Genomic DNA, 13,849 nt, shown 5'->3' with positions numbered 1-13,849 from the left:
GAGTTCCAGCTCGAGGACGAGCTGTTTGTCCAGGCGGGGAGAGATGTTATGACCGGCATTCCCTATAGGCGCAGGCCCAACAGTGGCTAGGGAGGCTGCCGGTAAGAGGGGGCTAAAAGCCCATAGTTATTCTATTTTATAGTATTTTAGAGATACTTTTCTATTATTTATTAGAGAGAGGCTTATATATATTGTAAACACCCTTTGGGATTAATTAAGCAGAAACAATTATTGTTTCCGGCTTCCTCGGTGAGCCGGGAGAAACCCTAGCCGCCTTCTTTCTTCTTCCTTCCATGAACAGTACCGCGGTACTGTAGCGACGGAACTGTAGCGCCTCCACTCTCTGCCTTCTCGCGCCTCCGCGCCGTCTTCCTCGCTCGCTCAAGCCTCGACTTCCTCCCTCCCACTCATACAACCTGAGATCAGTTCCCGGTAGGACCAGGGTTCCTATCAGGTGCATTGAGAGGGAGATGAGATATATTGGAAAAAGATAAAGGTGCATTGAGAAGTGAGAATAACTAATTTGGGACAAGAGTAGACTGCTAGAAGGAAGTATTATGGGATGGAGGGAGTAGGTGGGATAATGCTACGGTGAGCAATGGTTAGTAATATAAGGTTGTGCTATCATGGTGGTTCCATGGTGCGGTGACCTAACCTGTCAATAAAGTGTACATCTCTTCAGAGTAAAATCTATTTGCATAGTTGCATACAGTCTTTGGTGAGTTATGATTCGGGCACAACAAATGGTTGGGTTTGAGAAGTGCGTGCATCGTTTGTGTGAAACCGATGAAAAAGTTGTGGACTTGCTCATAATGACTCTTCTCTCTACTATTGCTAGCGTTAATGGATTGCTTAGTAGCAACTAGAACTTAGATCAACCAGTTTTTCATAATTACTCTCTTATATATGGGAACAATACCATGACGAAATTGGAGATCAGCTCTTCCAGGAGATGAATTTAGAGAAGGGAAGTTTATTCATATATTTTTCCATGTACTTCTTTGGTATCATACAAATAACATGATGAAAATACATGTAACCAGCAAGCCATATTCATCTGTGTCCATTCATAGACACTAAAGAAGCATGAAAATAGTATCCATCATTAAGTCCATGCATCTTATTTTTGTTGCAAAAGCCCAGATGTGTTCTCGATACTCCCCACAGATGAAGGGTATGCCATAATGTATGAGTCGAACCCTTCATTTTGCATCAGTGCCAGCATTTGGAAGCTTGGGTGTGCTGGAACCAGCTCCAGCACGGGCATTTCACCATTGAGGTATTGCAAAACTTGCCTCATACTAGGGCCATGTTTAGTTGGCCCCAAACTCCTGAATTTGATACTATGCAAAAAGAAGATTCTCCATCACATCAAACTTGCGGTACATGTATGGAGTACTAAATGTTGACGAAATCAAAAACTAATTGCACAGTTTGGTTGTACTTTGCGAGACGAACGTTTTGAGTCTAATTAGTCAACGTTTGGACAATTATTACCAAATAAAAACGAAACAACATGTAGATACTGTAGCTACAGGAAAAACGCCGGCGCCGATTCGGTGGCCATCTAAACGCGGCCTAGGCCTTGCTTCAGGAAAGGGATGAGAGCATAACAATCCAATCTTTAGTGCTAGGCAAGCCTCGTCAACATTGAAGTCGCCTTGGAGCTTGGTATCCACCGTCTCGATTAGGGATGCTTTATTCCAATGCTCGACCACCCAATCTACCAAGATTTGGTGGTTATCTTCTGAATCTTGCATAATGGGCTTTTTCCCACAAATGACCTCAAGAACGAATATACCAAAGGAAAATATGTCGGTCAAAGTGGTCGCCTTACTGGTCTGGCTAAGCTCAGGTGCAAGGTATCCTATTGTGCCGACGACATGTGAAGTTTGTGGGTGGGCACTATGGTCATACAACATTGCAAGCCCAAAGTCACCTATTCGACCATTCATGCCTCTATCAAGTAACACGTTGCTCGCCTTGATGTCCCGGTGGACGACAACCTTTTCCCATTCCTCATGGAGGTAGAGCAAGCCTGATGCGATGCCCTTGATTATATTAATCCTTTGAGCCCAACTTATAGTTGGTTTGTCATCCTGACCATACAGGTACTTGTCAAGGCTCCCATTTGACATGTACTCGTACACCAGGAGCAACTCACCTTTTCGACGGCAATAACCAAGTAACTGAACAAGGCTAGGATGCTGCATGCGCCCGATGCTAACGATCTCGGCGACAAATTCCTTCATACCCTGCTTCGAGATGTGTGACACCTTCTTCACGGGCGGCGATCTCAGATTTCGACGCCGGAAGAACTCCCCTGTACACTTTCCCAAATCCCCCAATTCCCAGTAGATTTTTATTCTTAAATCCATCGGTCGCCCGGAACAAATCCTTGTACGAGAACCGGTGCGGCCCAAACTCGACCTCCCAATCTTCCCTCAGTTCACTGTACCGCAGCTGTCTTCTCCTAAGTAGAACAAGAACGGTGCCCACAAATAGAACTAGTGCCGCAGTGGCTATTGGCAAGATGATTTCCATGACCTTGGATCTTGGCTTTGGGAACTCACGGGGAAGTTTTGGCAGCTTGGCGATGTCGATGGCCGGCGCAGGTCCATCCATGGCGAAGCTCCATCCTAGAACATAGTGTCTTGAGCTGAGGGCGCCTGTGGACGATGAGAAGCCAACATATGCCATGTCTGGGATCACCGTTGAGAGGTCGTAGGTTGCCGAGAGCAGCGGCCTGGCAGGTTTGCCCATCGTCAGAGGAGCCAAGGTCACGTCGATCTTCTTGGCCTCGCCGTCGTAGTCCACCCACGCCTGCATCGCCTCGTGGCTGATCAGCGTCAGGCTGTGGAAGCCACCGCCGCTGCCGCTGCCGCTGCCGCTGCCGTCGTCGTCGTGGTAGTAGCCGGCGTTGGTAGAGCTCACCGAGACGAGGCTGTTGACGTCGATCCCGACGTGGTTGTCGCTGATGTCCCTGAACTCGTTGTTCTTCATGGTGTCCAGCTCGATCGCGAAGACACGGTTGGTCGCGTTGCCGTTGTTGCTGATGTTGAAGAGCCCGAGGTACTGTGATGGCATCGCGGCCGAGAAATCCTTGCTCGCTGCGATGAGCAACGCGATGCCGTTTGCGCTCACGTCGGGGTAGGCGGAGAGGATGCCGAACACGAAGGACGCCGAGAAGGACCGCACGGCGCCGGCACCTCCGCCTCCGGGTGCACCGTGGAAGCGCAACGGGGTCGGGTAGATCGCGTGGCCTTTGAGGCGGGTCGTGCCGTTGGTGAGCTCAAGAAGGCCGCTTGCCGTGATGGTAGCTGCGCCGTCGAGGATGAGGTTGCTGCCGGCGAAACCAGAGTAGACGAATCGGTGGTGGGATTCACCGTCGCTGCAGAGTACTACAAGGTTGAGGTTGAGGCCCACGAGGAGCAATAGCAAGCGTACAAGCATAAGCTTCTTGCCGTGGATGGTTGCCATTGCCACTTTGTGTGTTTCGTCGATTCAAGATGCAATTGCGAGCAAGAGAAAGGAACTTGTGAAATATTTATAGGAGCAGTGTGCTGGGTACTTCACGTACTACTTCGCACTCTCACCGAGAGTATATATACACTACACAAGGGTACAACTGTGCAAATGGGTTTGTCTACTCTGTACCCGGACAAAAATCTACTCTGCCACACATGATTTTTTTTCTCTCTTCCATTTACTTTCCCTTTCTTCCCGAGTTCTCAATTTTGTTATTCAAGTTTTTTTTGGCCACACATGAAATTAGAGAAATTGAAATTCATGAAATTATATTTTTAGAGACTTCAACAAGATGTATGTTTTTTTCAAATAATTTCAGATCTAAACAAAATATTAATATGATCTATGACTACACTTCTATTGAGTAGAAGAATATGCAACATAAGAAGTACAAAATATAACTCCAGAGTTGTATATTTAAAATAAAGCTGATGCATTTGTGTAATACGAAATTTCAGATTTTTTTTCTTCCGGCCACCCTTGAAATTACCAACCACTAGGGATGAAAACGGATCGGATACGGACGGATATCACCGATATTACATTTGTTTTCATATTTCTGTCCGGATTCGGATTCGAATATGGATAGTATCAACTATGTCGGATATGATACGATTGGATATCGACATCATAAATATGCGATTTGAGTATTCGGATACGGATGTGGTATCGGATGTTGGATATCCGGACTCGGATACGGACAGATCTTAACCCCTCTAAACGAATTTGGTTTCGAATACGGTCGGAAAATATCCGTACCGTTTTCATCCCTACCAACCACCCTTGAAATTACCAATTTTGTAAAATTTTGCTGAAATTTGGAACCCTATTTACTTCTTCCTAAATATCATGCGTGGAAGGGAATAAAACTGATATTCTAGTGAAGAAAACCTTCTCTGCCACACCCCAATTTCTATTACTGTTAACTTATGCTGGATTTATTTTCATAATCTCAATACTAAGCCCTTGTTTAGTTGGCGAAATTTGGAATTTGGGGTTACTGTAGCACCTTCATTTTTATTTGGCAAATAGTGTCCAAACATTGACTAATTAGGCTCAAAACGTTCGTCTCGCAATTTCCCACCAAACTGTGCAGTTAGTTTTTCTTTTCGTCTACATTTAATGCTCTATGCACGGGCCGCAAATATTCGATGTGACAGATACTGTAGCAACTTTTTGGAAGTTAGGGTGAAACTAAACAAGGGCTAAGTTTGTAATATATGTATCAATCAGTAAGAACAACCATGTGTCAATATCAAATCCGAAGTGCACGTCTCATCCTTTTACAGCAGATGTGTTTCTTTCTGTCCGGTACCTTTCCCCTTTCTCCCTACTCTACACATTCGTTTCATCTCCTTCGAGGCGGAGATGGAAGCTCAGGCGATGGCGACGCGGTCTCGATCTCAGGGCCACACCAGCTGTTCTCCCCTGTTGGCGGCGCGCCTAGTCTCTCCCCCGTCGAAGTGGAGGCGGAGCTCCGTCCACGCCGACGCGGTCTCGATTTTTGGGGCGTTTTCCCCGTCGCGGCCTCGATTCGAGGCGGAGGCAGAGGCAGATTTGAGCTCACTAAGGGCTGAGGAGCGAGGGGCCCCATTGAGTCTGCCGCCTGTCGACATCCAGCGGCTGCAGTCAGGACCGGAAGGAAGGACCCAAACCCTAGGCGACACGACTGTAGACCGCGTCGCTGCGAGGACGTCGACATCGTCACCGGCGATGACCTCCAATGACTCCCGCTTCTCTAGGTACGCGCCGCCACCTCGTCTGCCTGTACGTCCTTCCCCGCTCTTTGCCCCTTTGCTCCCGCTCAGCCTGCATGCAAGCCGTAGTTCATCCGTTGGTGGCCATCATGGTGCTGCGAGAGGAGGGAGGTGACGGAGGTCACTGGCTTCGGCATCCCAGCGTGCCCCGGCGGCGGCCGGAGGAGCTGGGTGTTGTGCTGTTTGAGGCTGGGGCGTATTGCGTTTCTGACTTGCTAGCTGCTGCTGCCTCTGCTAGCCTGCTCAGGCTACGGAGCTCAGATTCAGATAGGAAAATATCTGATGATACATTCCCCATTTCTGCTTAGAGTCCCATTTTTTGATAAATAAATAAATTGTATTTAAATCTAGTTATAAATTTGCTCGAACTTTTCCCAGTTTAATAATTTTGGACAGAACTGGAAGTCTGCAAGTGTAGTTGATGACCCTCTGCTTAATTATTACTAAATACTAATTGAAGAGATGCAAAATGCTTATTCAATTCAGTCAATAGGAATATGGAAGTGTAGTTGCAGAATTTACCACATCGCTACAATTTAAAAACTTGTTCCCAGCTGTGAGTAGATGCATCTAGTAGTGCTAGCGCAAGTGCTACTGCTAGTTCTGTCCTCCCTTTGCTTACACTGAATCTTGTTCTATGTAGGGATGAAGATGACCAAACAGCTTGTATCACCTTGCTCACCCAATGGATAGGGTCTAGTACCCACATAAGCGTTTCAGATCCTTTCAACAGCCTTGCAAATTTCCTCCTCTTTTCGGCTGTTTGTTCTGAATGTTGAACACATCATAACATAGGCATCCCAGGTGGCAGCGTTCTCTCCTGTGCTGCTATGAAATTGATTTTGGACTCATCAGTCCGGAGGCGGTGCCCTCTCCTGTGTTGCTGTAAAATTGATTATGGACTCATCAGTCTGGAGGTGGCTCGACCAGGTGCGTAGTTCTTGAGATTTTGCCTCTCTTTTTTCTATTTTTGTATATTTATTTTCCTTTGTTGCTTGTGAAATCCCTAGGACCATAGTTCAATTTAGTAGTTCGAAATTACAACACCTACTGAATTTGGGCCAGTATGAGTAGAATGAATTGCATGATTTGATATGAATTGCTAATGTTAGGAAGTTCAACTTGCTAATTCCTAGTTATGATTTGTATTTTAATTTATAAAATTGTGTTTGGTGCATTTGGTTAATAATCATTCTCCTAGTGGTGTTTTCATTTCATGTTTTGTATGTAGCAGTGCAGGTTTAGGGCCAAATAATTGTCACTTGAGTAGCACAAGTAATATTCCAGTAGCAGCATGCAGAACAGACCAGCTAAGAGGCCAAATCTGGTCTGTAAACTGCAGAACAAACCAGTACAAGTTTAGGCCAAATAATTGTGATATGTTTTTTATTTAATATTGTAAACTGTTGGATCTCTTGCATAAAGATTGATGATGATAAACTGTTGGATATCATTGTTGTCATGCAAGTAATCTTTATTTGGTATATCAGGTTGTCATCAGACTCACGGTTTTTTATTATAATATTATAATATGTGATAAATGATTTTTCAAAATCACCAAAGCATATACACCATTTTGGTTGTTTAATTTGTGTACTCCTAAATGTCGTCGTAGCGTTAGCACGGGCAATATACTAGTTTATATAGTTGTCTAGCTTATTGGCATTGGCTTATCTTGACTTATGTCCATGCTATCTTCAGATTATTGCAACTTTTTTTCGCTTTGTGTTGATTCTAAAAAACAAGGGCTAAATGTCAATGCCACATTGTTATTCTCGAGGATATTGCACACACCCTGGCATTTAAAATAGAGAGACGGAAGGGGAAGAACTAGCGTGGGGATCGTGAGGGTGTTTTACGTTGCCTCTTTGAAATGCTAGGGTGTGGGGCTAACTGCAAATGCCCATGCGGTGCCACTATATTTATGTTGCCTCTGTTTTGTCCACTCTTATAAGATAGGATTCCTTTGTTCACTTATTTGTATGTGCTCATGTGTTTTTTGTATTTTCTTATCAGGCAAAAGTAGTACCTGTAATGAGATAGAGACAAAACCTGTTGTCATACTCAAGTCCTTATTTTTGGGATGGAAATCATGTTAAAATAGGTATGTCATGATGGTGCTGCTCCCATCTGTTATATAATTTTGCCTTGCCAATTTTTCAGGATTCAACAGCTAGCTATTCTGTTAAAAGTTGGGATTATAAAAATAGCATTGAAATGACACTTTTTCTCGGCCAACGCAGCACATGAGCCACACGTGAGGATGGATGATCTAGATTCAATAATTTGATCCTTTGTAATACATTAAAATCATTGGTTGAAGTTAAGAAACCTCTGCTTATCAAGTACATTCATGGCTTTCATTTCAACCTCTTTCTATGATTGCTCCAAACTGATGCTCTTATGCAATAAGCCACTAGTCTATGTTGAACGTAAATGTCTTCGAGTGTTAGAAGTAATAATCCATATGCAACATGAAGCAGGTTACAACATACAACTGTTAAGGTGATCTTCATTTTTCTAATTCTCTATACAAATGTAAAGTTTGAAATTACAAAGTTTCAAAGCTTGAATACAAAGTTTTAAATGTGCTAGTCTAAAATTCTTGAATTTTAAGAATAAAGTTTGAAATTACAAAGTTTTAGATCTTAAAGTATAAAGTTTTAAATCTTCTAGTATAAAGTTCCTGAATTTAAAATGTAAACTTTGAAATTACAAAGCTTTTATAGCTTGAATACAAAGTTTTAAATGTGCTAGTATAAAGTTCCTAAATTTTAAAAATAAAATTACAAATTACAAAGTTTTAAATCTTAAAGTAAACAGTTTTAAATGTGTTAGTATAGAGTTCCTGAATTTAAAGTGTAAAGTTGAAAAATTACACATTTGAAGTTTGACATACAAAGTTTTAAATGCGCTAGTATAAAGTTTTATACGTGCTAGTATAAAGTTCCTGAAACTGCAATACAGATATGTGAGTCCAAAGTTAACAGGTATCCATTGCAATGTTAATGTCCTTACTATTCAGGTTTCAACTTAGTTATTTCTTATTATATTGTTTTTTGATACTACCAGAAAATCTTCTTTTGGGTGTAACAAGCGACGTAGTTGTTTTGCTAACCAGTGTTTCCGTGAAAGAATGGAGAAGAAGGTATGTTCAATTTTTTTGATTTGCATGGCAATTTTTAACTATTATTCCTTATGCAATGTGATGTTGCACATGCATGTTACTGCCATATGTTCTAATTAGATATTTTGTAGTGCCAAGTTTAGAATTACTAAGTCTCTAAACAAGTCGCACTCTAGTATGAAGGTCCTCATAGTTGGGTGCAAGATAAATTTTTTATTCTTGCAGTTCAATTTTTTCTGGTGAACTACAACAAAGTTTCACAATTTAGAGTGCAAATCTTTAAAAACTAAAGTATAATGTTTCAACTTTCCTAGTACAAAGTATTAAATGTTGTAGTATAAAGTTCCTGAATTTCAAAAGTAAAGTTTGAAATTACAAAGTTTTAAATCTTAAAGTATAAAGTTTTAAATGTGCTAGTATATAGTTCTTAAATTGAAAATATAAAGTTTGAAATTACAAAGTTCTAAATCTTGAAATATAAAGTTCTAAATGTGCTAGTATAAAGTTTCTGGATTTTAAAAATAAAGATTGAAATTAAAAAGTTTTAAATCTTAAAGTACAAACTTTTAAGTGTGCTAGTATAAAGTTTCTGAATTTAAAACATAAAGTTTGAAATTACAAAGACATAAATCTTGAAATACAAAGTTTTATATGTCATAGTATAAAGTTGTAGAATTTAAAATATAAAGTTTCGAATTACAAAGTTCTAAATCTTTGAAATTTAAAGTTTTAAATGTGCTCGTATAAGGTTTCCGGATTTTAAAAATAAAGATTGAAATTACAAAGTTTTAAATCTTATAGTACAAACTTTTAAGTGTGCTAGTATAAAGTTTCTAAATTTAAAATATAAAGTTTGAAATTAGAAAGACTTAAATCTTAAAATACAAAGTTTTATACGTGCTAGTATAAAGTTCCAGAATTTAAAATGTAAAGTTTGAAATTACAAAGTCCTAAATCTTGACATATAAAGTTTTAAATATGCTAGTATAAAGTTTCTAGATTTTAAAAATAAAGATTGAAATTACAAAGTTTTAAATCTTAAAGTACAAACTTTTAAGTGTGCTAGTGTAAAGTTTCTGAATTTAAAATATAAAGTTTGAAGTTACAAAGACTTAAATTTTGAAATACAAAGTTTTATACGTGCTAGTATAAAGTTCCTGAATGTGCTAGTATAAATTTTATAGAGTCATAGTTCAAAGTTTATAGATTTGGTGACTGAAGGTCGAGTTCGGTTTTTCAGGCTACAGAAGTTGAAAGTTTTTTAATTACTTTTTGTATCTTCAAGTACAAAAGTTTGGATGCTGGTAATAAAAAGTATATAGTGTCCTGCTTCAAAGTTTGTAGATTCAGAGTGCAAGTATTTATATCGAACCAGTGGTTACAAAGTTTTTAAAGCCAAACTTGAAAGTTTTCTACAACTTTGGGGCGAATTTTTTCATATATGGAAGTGTAAAGTCTGGAATCAATTTTATAATTTGGGTAGTACTCATTTTTTTACATATCTCCTACTACAACTAAAAAGAATAAAGCGTGGACACTTTTTGGTGCGACATTCCAACGTGAGCCCATAGTCCTGCCTGCTGCGTTCCTGCAGCCCTCGCTCCTACACCCATCCCTTGCAACAAAATTCTTCCTTCTAAATTAGTCATGCACAATTATAGCAATACAATTTGCTAAAATGAGGACTATATATACGAATGATTGATTATAGGCCAATCTCCATTCTTTTTTTTTTTGAAGGAACAAAGAATATCAAGGATCACGTGAAACCGAGCAACCAGACCACCTTCCATGCACGGCACCACAATGGTGCATGCAAACAGGAATCGTGCATGTGCAATCAAGAAGGAAGCCATGCAACCAATCAAGAAGGAAACTACCATCATCAAAGACCACACCAACCACAAGTGGCACGTTAGCATGGCTCACCAATCTCTTCTCTCACGTCTAAAAAGACTAAAAAGTGGACACCGTTTTGGTGCGACAATCCAACGTCGAGTCGTTGGTCTGTCTGCGTGCGATCCCATGCTCGTTATCCCACCCGGCGTCGTCGCCCCCCACAATGGCCCACACGGCGCTTCTTCCCTAAAAATGCCACTCCACGCGAGAATTATGTGATCACGTCTCATCATATGCCACTAATAGACGGAAACCTACGGCCAAATGGCGTCCACTAGTCGTAAGCGCTTGTGAAAAAATCTCAAATTGCTTGGTCGAATAGGAAGGAGGGGAAACGGACGTCCATCTGGGCGTAATTAACGCTCGTGGAAAAAAAATCTCACGTCTCCGGCCGGCCAAATAGGAAGGGAAGAAACGGATGTCCATCCGGCATAATTAAGACTTGCGGAAAAATATGTCACTTCTCTTTCTTAAAATCACGTTACATGCAAGCCCGGATTTTCATATTCTCTCCTCTCTTTCCTTGTAGCGACAACCACACAAAAGAGAGGCAGACGAGGTCAGACGCCATATCCTGCTTGCCCATCCCACCACGAACCATGGTCGCTCTGGCCGTCATCGATCATCGTAGTGGATCGATCATGGCGCAAGCCACCGTTTAGCTCGTCCTGCCCGTGGAAGAAAGGAAAGGAACTGTGGCCAACGGAACAGCTAGCATGCGTCTCTGCCAGGCCCTCCCCACCGGCTCGCCGTCGTCAAAGGATCAGTACGTCTCCGCCAGCGTCTTCCACAGCTGTTGCCCTCTTGGTAGGGCAAAGTCCACTGTCCTCGTCAGTTTGACAGTTTGGCTGCCGTACCCATCGATCTCGGCAGTACTAGGCGTAACCGCGCATAACCCCGCCTACCGCATCATCACCCAGGTATGTATGTCTCCAAAACTTTCGTGGCCAATCATCACTTGGTTAGTATTCAGGTTGCTTCTCCAGCTTTCAAGTGCAATTCTTGTTTGGACGTTCCCTATAGTATTGAGGTTGCTTCTCCGCTTTCATTTTTTTTAGGCCTCCATTTAGGTTCTATGTCATCCAACTAAACAAACCAGTTAGGAGCAGGTACCGCAATACAAATTTATATTTTTGTTTATGATAATTAATGTTACTTTAGCTTTAAACAATAATTGTTTATATGCTGGGCCATACTTTCATAAACAGGACAGGTGCAGGTGACATATTAAGATCAAGTTTTGTCCTGGCAGTTTGCAATAAGATTGCTTTGATTTCTTCAAAAAATAAGATTGTTTCGATTTTATGCTAAAACTTAAATTATATTTTAATTGTTCACATGAAGATGGATTTAAAAAAACAAACGTTCTGAACATCTCTTAAATTACATTTTAATTGTTCATGCATCATGCTTATGTCGACCCTGTGCATGCTGGAGCTTTGGCCAGCAGATGGCAGGGCAGTAGCTATAGGAATTAATATGCTCTATTTAATTATTTTTTGCAATATTATTTGCTTGATCAAAAGGCATAAGAGCAGGAGAGCATATCAGTTCTGTTTTAGTTCAGTAGTTGAGTCATCTTGCGAACAGAAGCACAGTGCAATTTATGCATGATTCAAATTCTGTGTTTTTGGAGCTTCCTAGAATTTTCGTTCTGATCCACATATAGTTTTCGTGTTGCAGAGGCTGTACTACAAGGAGGAAGAAAGCCGCAATAGCTGGTATTGTTGTGGCGGTTCCCACGGTGTGTAATTGTTTTAGTGTTATTAGTAGTATATATTTAGTTTATGTGGACTTCCTACCAATAAATTAATGAACATGCTTAAGAGGGTATATCATCATTTCGTTTTCTTTTGGGGAAATATATGCATCATTTTGGTATTCAGATCAAGCAGTGGCGATCCAGCCTCGAATAACCGCGCTAGGCTAGCGGGCGCAAACTTCGTGGCACTCGTGTTCGCCCGGTAACGCAACACTCGCGCATCCTCCTCTTCGGCATCGTCTCCCTCCCTCCACCGCCGCAACTGCTGGGACACGCAAAGGTGCGATCTTAACACCGGATTCGACTCCCCTCGCGCCATTGGTCCCCAAAGGCATCACCTTTGCTCTGATATGTGGTTTTGTGTGGTCATGGGTTGCTTGTGATCTCTTCTCCGGGGACGGTTTTCCGGTCGGTTACTGACTTAATGTTGTGGGGCCGGAAGTGGGTCGCTAGGCTATAGTTCATGCTGTCGTGGAACGCCAAATCTGGAGCCTAGAGTAGAGTGGAGGCCTCCGCGCCTCGTCGATGTCCGGTTAAGGCTATCCATGTAGAATGAGATGTACTTTGATCAGCTTCATAGCAAGTGGTGATTTTGAGTAGTTAATACCTTGCTAGATATATTTTAATCTACCTAGGTAGTGGGGAAATAACAAATGACATAGGAATACCTTCATATTTTAAGTTTTTCTTTTGCATAATACTATATAAAACTTGACTGTGAGCAGGGGCCATGACAGCTTAGGAAGCCGTCTGCAAGGATCATCTCCTATTATAGAGTCACTGAAAAATGTTCAAGTTACAAAAAATTAGAAATAGATGCTTCTTGTTTGACTACACTGTCTATCCTTTCTTCTATATACAACACCGAGTTCTGAAATCTGAATTGCATTGAAATTTTGCTTGCCTCTTGTAACTACTTGTGTTCTAGAAAGGGTGAGTAGCTTTGTTGCAATTTCATGATCTGTGACTTCTTAAGTATGATAATCCCATTATAGTATGCTAGAATTATAGTCTGTTCATTACAAGTCTTTTATATTGAATTAAATAATTGCCTACATCTCATTGAGTTACTAATAGAACAATGTTTCAAAGCGGCAAAGGCATACTAAACTGGATCATAATTCAATACTAGGGGCATATGGTTGAAGGCATGTTTTGTTATTATCTAAAATATGAAGGGTGGCCTTGATATACCAGTCCTGTATGAAGCAAACTGATAATTCATGGAGATGGTTAGTTTTAAAAGGTTGATGAATCAATTAATCTTGTTACAGTGATATGAACTTTTATGTGTGTATGCACAAATGTACAATACTATAAATGCATACATTGATGATTGCAAACCATCGATGAGAGTTTTAGCCATGCACTAGATTCAATTTGTAATATTGAACATCATGCTCGTATTATCGTTTTTTTAACAATACAACATGTTCATGCTCAAATTATTAGGACATTATTTATCCTGTTGCAATGCACGAAAAGATCTATACAGTAGAGTTGGTGAGCTTGCGACGCCGCGCTCTCCGTGAGAGTGTTAATTTCATGAACTTTGCTTTTTGGATTAAATATTACTTTAACGTCGGTATTTAATTTCACAGTATTGTTATCTTATCGTGCGATCCGTGTGTTTTTAGTACAAAAGTTATGTTAATTTCACGAAATTTGCTTTTTGGATTAAATGTTATTTTAACGTCGGTATTTAATTTCATAGTGTTGTTATCTTATCGTGCGATATATGTGTTTTTAATACAAAAGTTTAGTTGTCTCGTAGCA

At 40.8% G+C, this 13,849-nt stretch overlaps 1 protein-coding gene and 1 pseudogene across 4 annotated transcripts; one reads left to right on the top strand and one right to left on the bottom strand.

Moving 5' to 3' along the window:
• Positions 1–981: 981 nt before the first annotated feature.
• On the bottom strand, positions 982–3,542 carry LOC136541398 (L-type lectin-domain containing receptor kinase SIT2-like; annotated as a pseudogene).
• Positions 3,543–4,837: 1,295 nt separating this feature from the next.
• On the top strand, positions 4,838–12,908 carry LOC136541397 (uncharacterized). 4 transcript variants are annotated; one of them, XM_066533251.1, is made up of 7 exons: positions 4,838–5,270; positions 5,929–6,215; positions 7,302–7,389; positions 8,358–8,433; positions 10,153–11,231; positions 11,995–12,055; positions 12,198–12,908. In XM_066533251.1, exons 5-7 carry the CDS (start codon positions 11,028–11,030, stop codon positions 12,239–12,241), a joined length of 309 nt encoding a protein of 102 aa, XP_066389348.1. In that variant the 5' UTR covers positions 4,838–5,270; positions 5,929–6,215; positions 7,302–7,389; positions 8,358–8,433; positions 10,153–11,027; the 3' UTR covers positions 12,242–12,908. The 4 variants fall into 4 exon arrangements, 1 of the variants encoding a protein (XP_066389348.1); XR_010780350.1 differs by having other exon boundaries at positions 4,846–5,270; positions 10,841–11,231; positions 11,995–12,908; XR_010780352.1 differs by lacking the exon at positions 10,153–11,231 and having other exon boundaries at positions 4,850–5,270.
• Positions 12,909–13,849: the final 941 nt, after the last annotated feature.

Source organism: Miscanthus floridulus, chromosome 3 (assembly GCF_019320115.1).
Source record: "Miscanthus floridulus cultivar M001 chromosome 3, ASM1932011v1, whole genome shotgun sequence".
Classification (NCBI taxonomy): domain Eukaryota; kingdom Viridiplantae; phylum Streptophyta; class Magnoliopsida; order Poales; family Poaceae; genus Miscanthus; species Miscanthus floridulus.
Note: the sequence above shows the minus strand (reverse complement) of the source record. Positions and strands in the feature narration are given on the sequence as shown.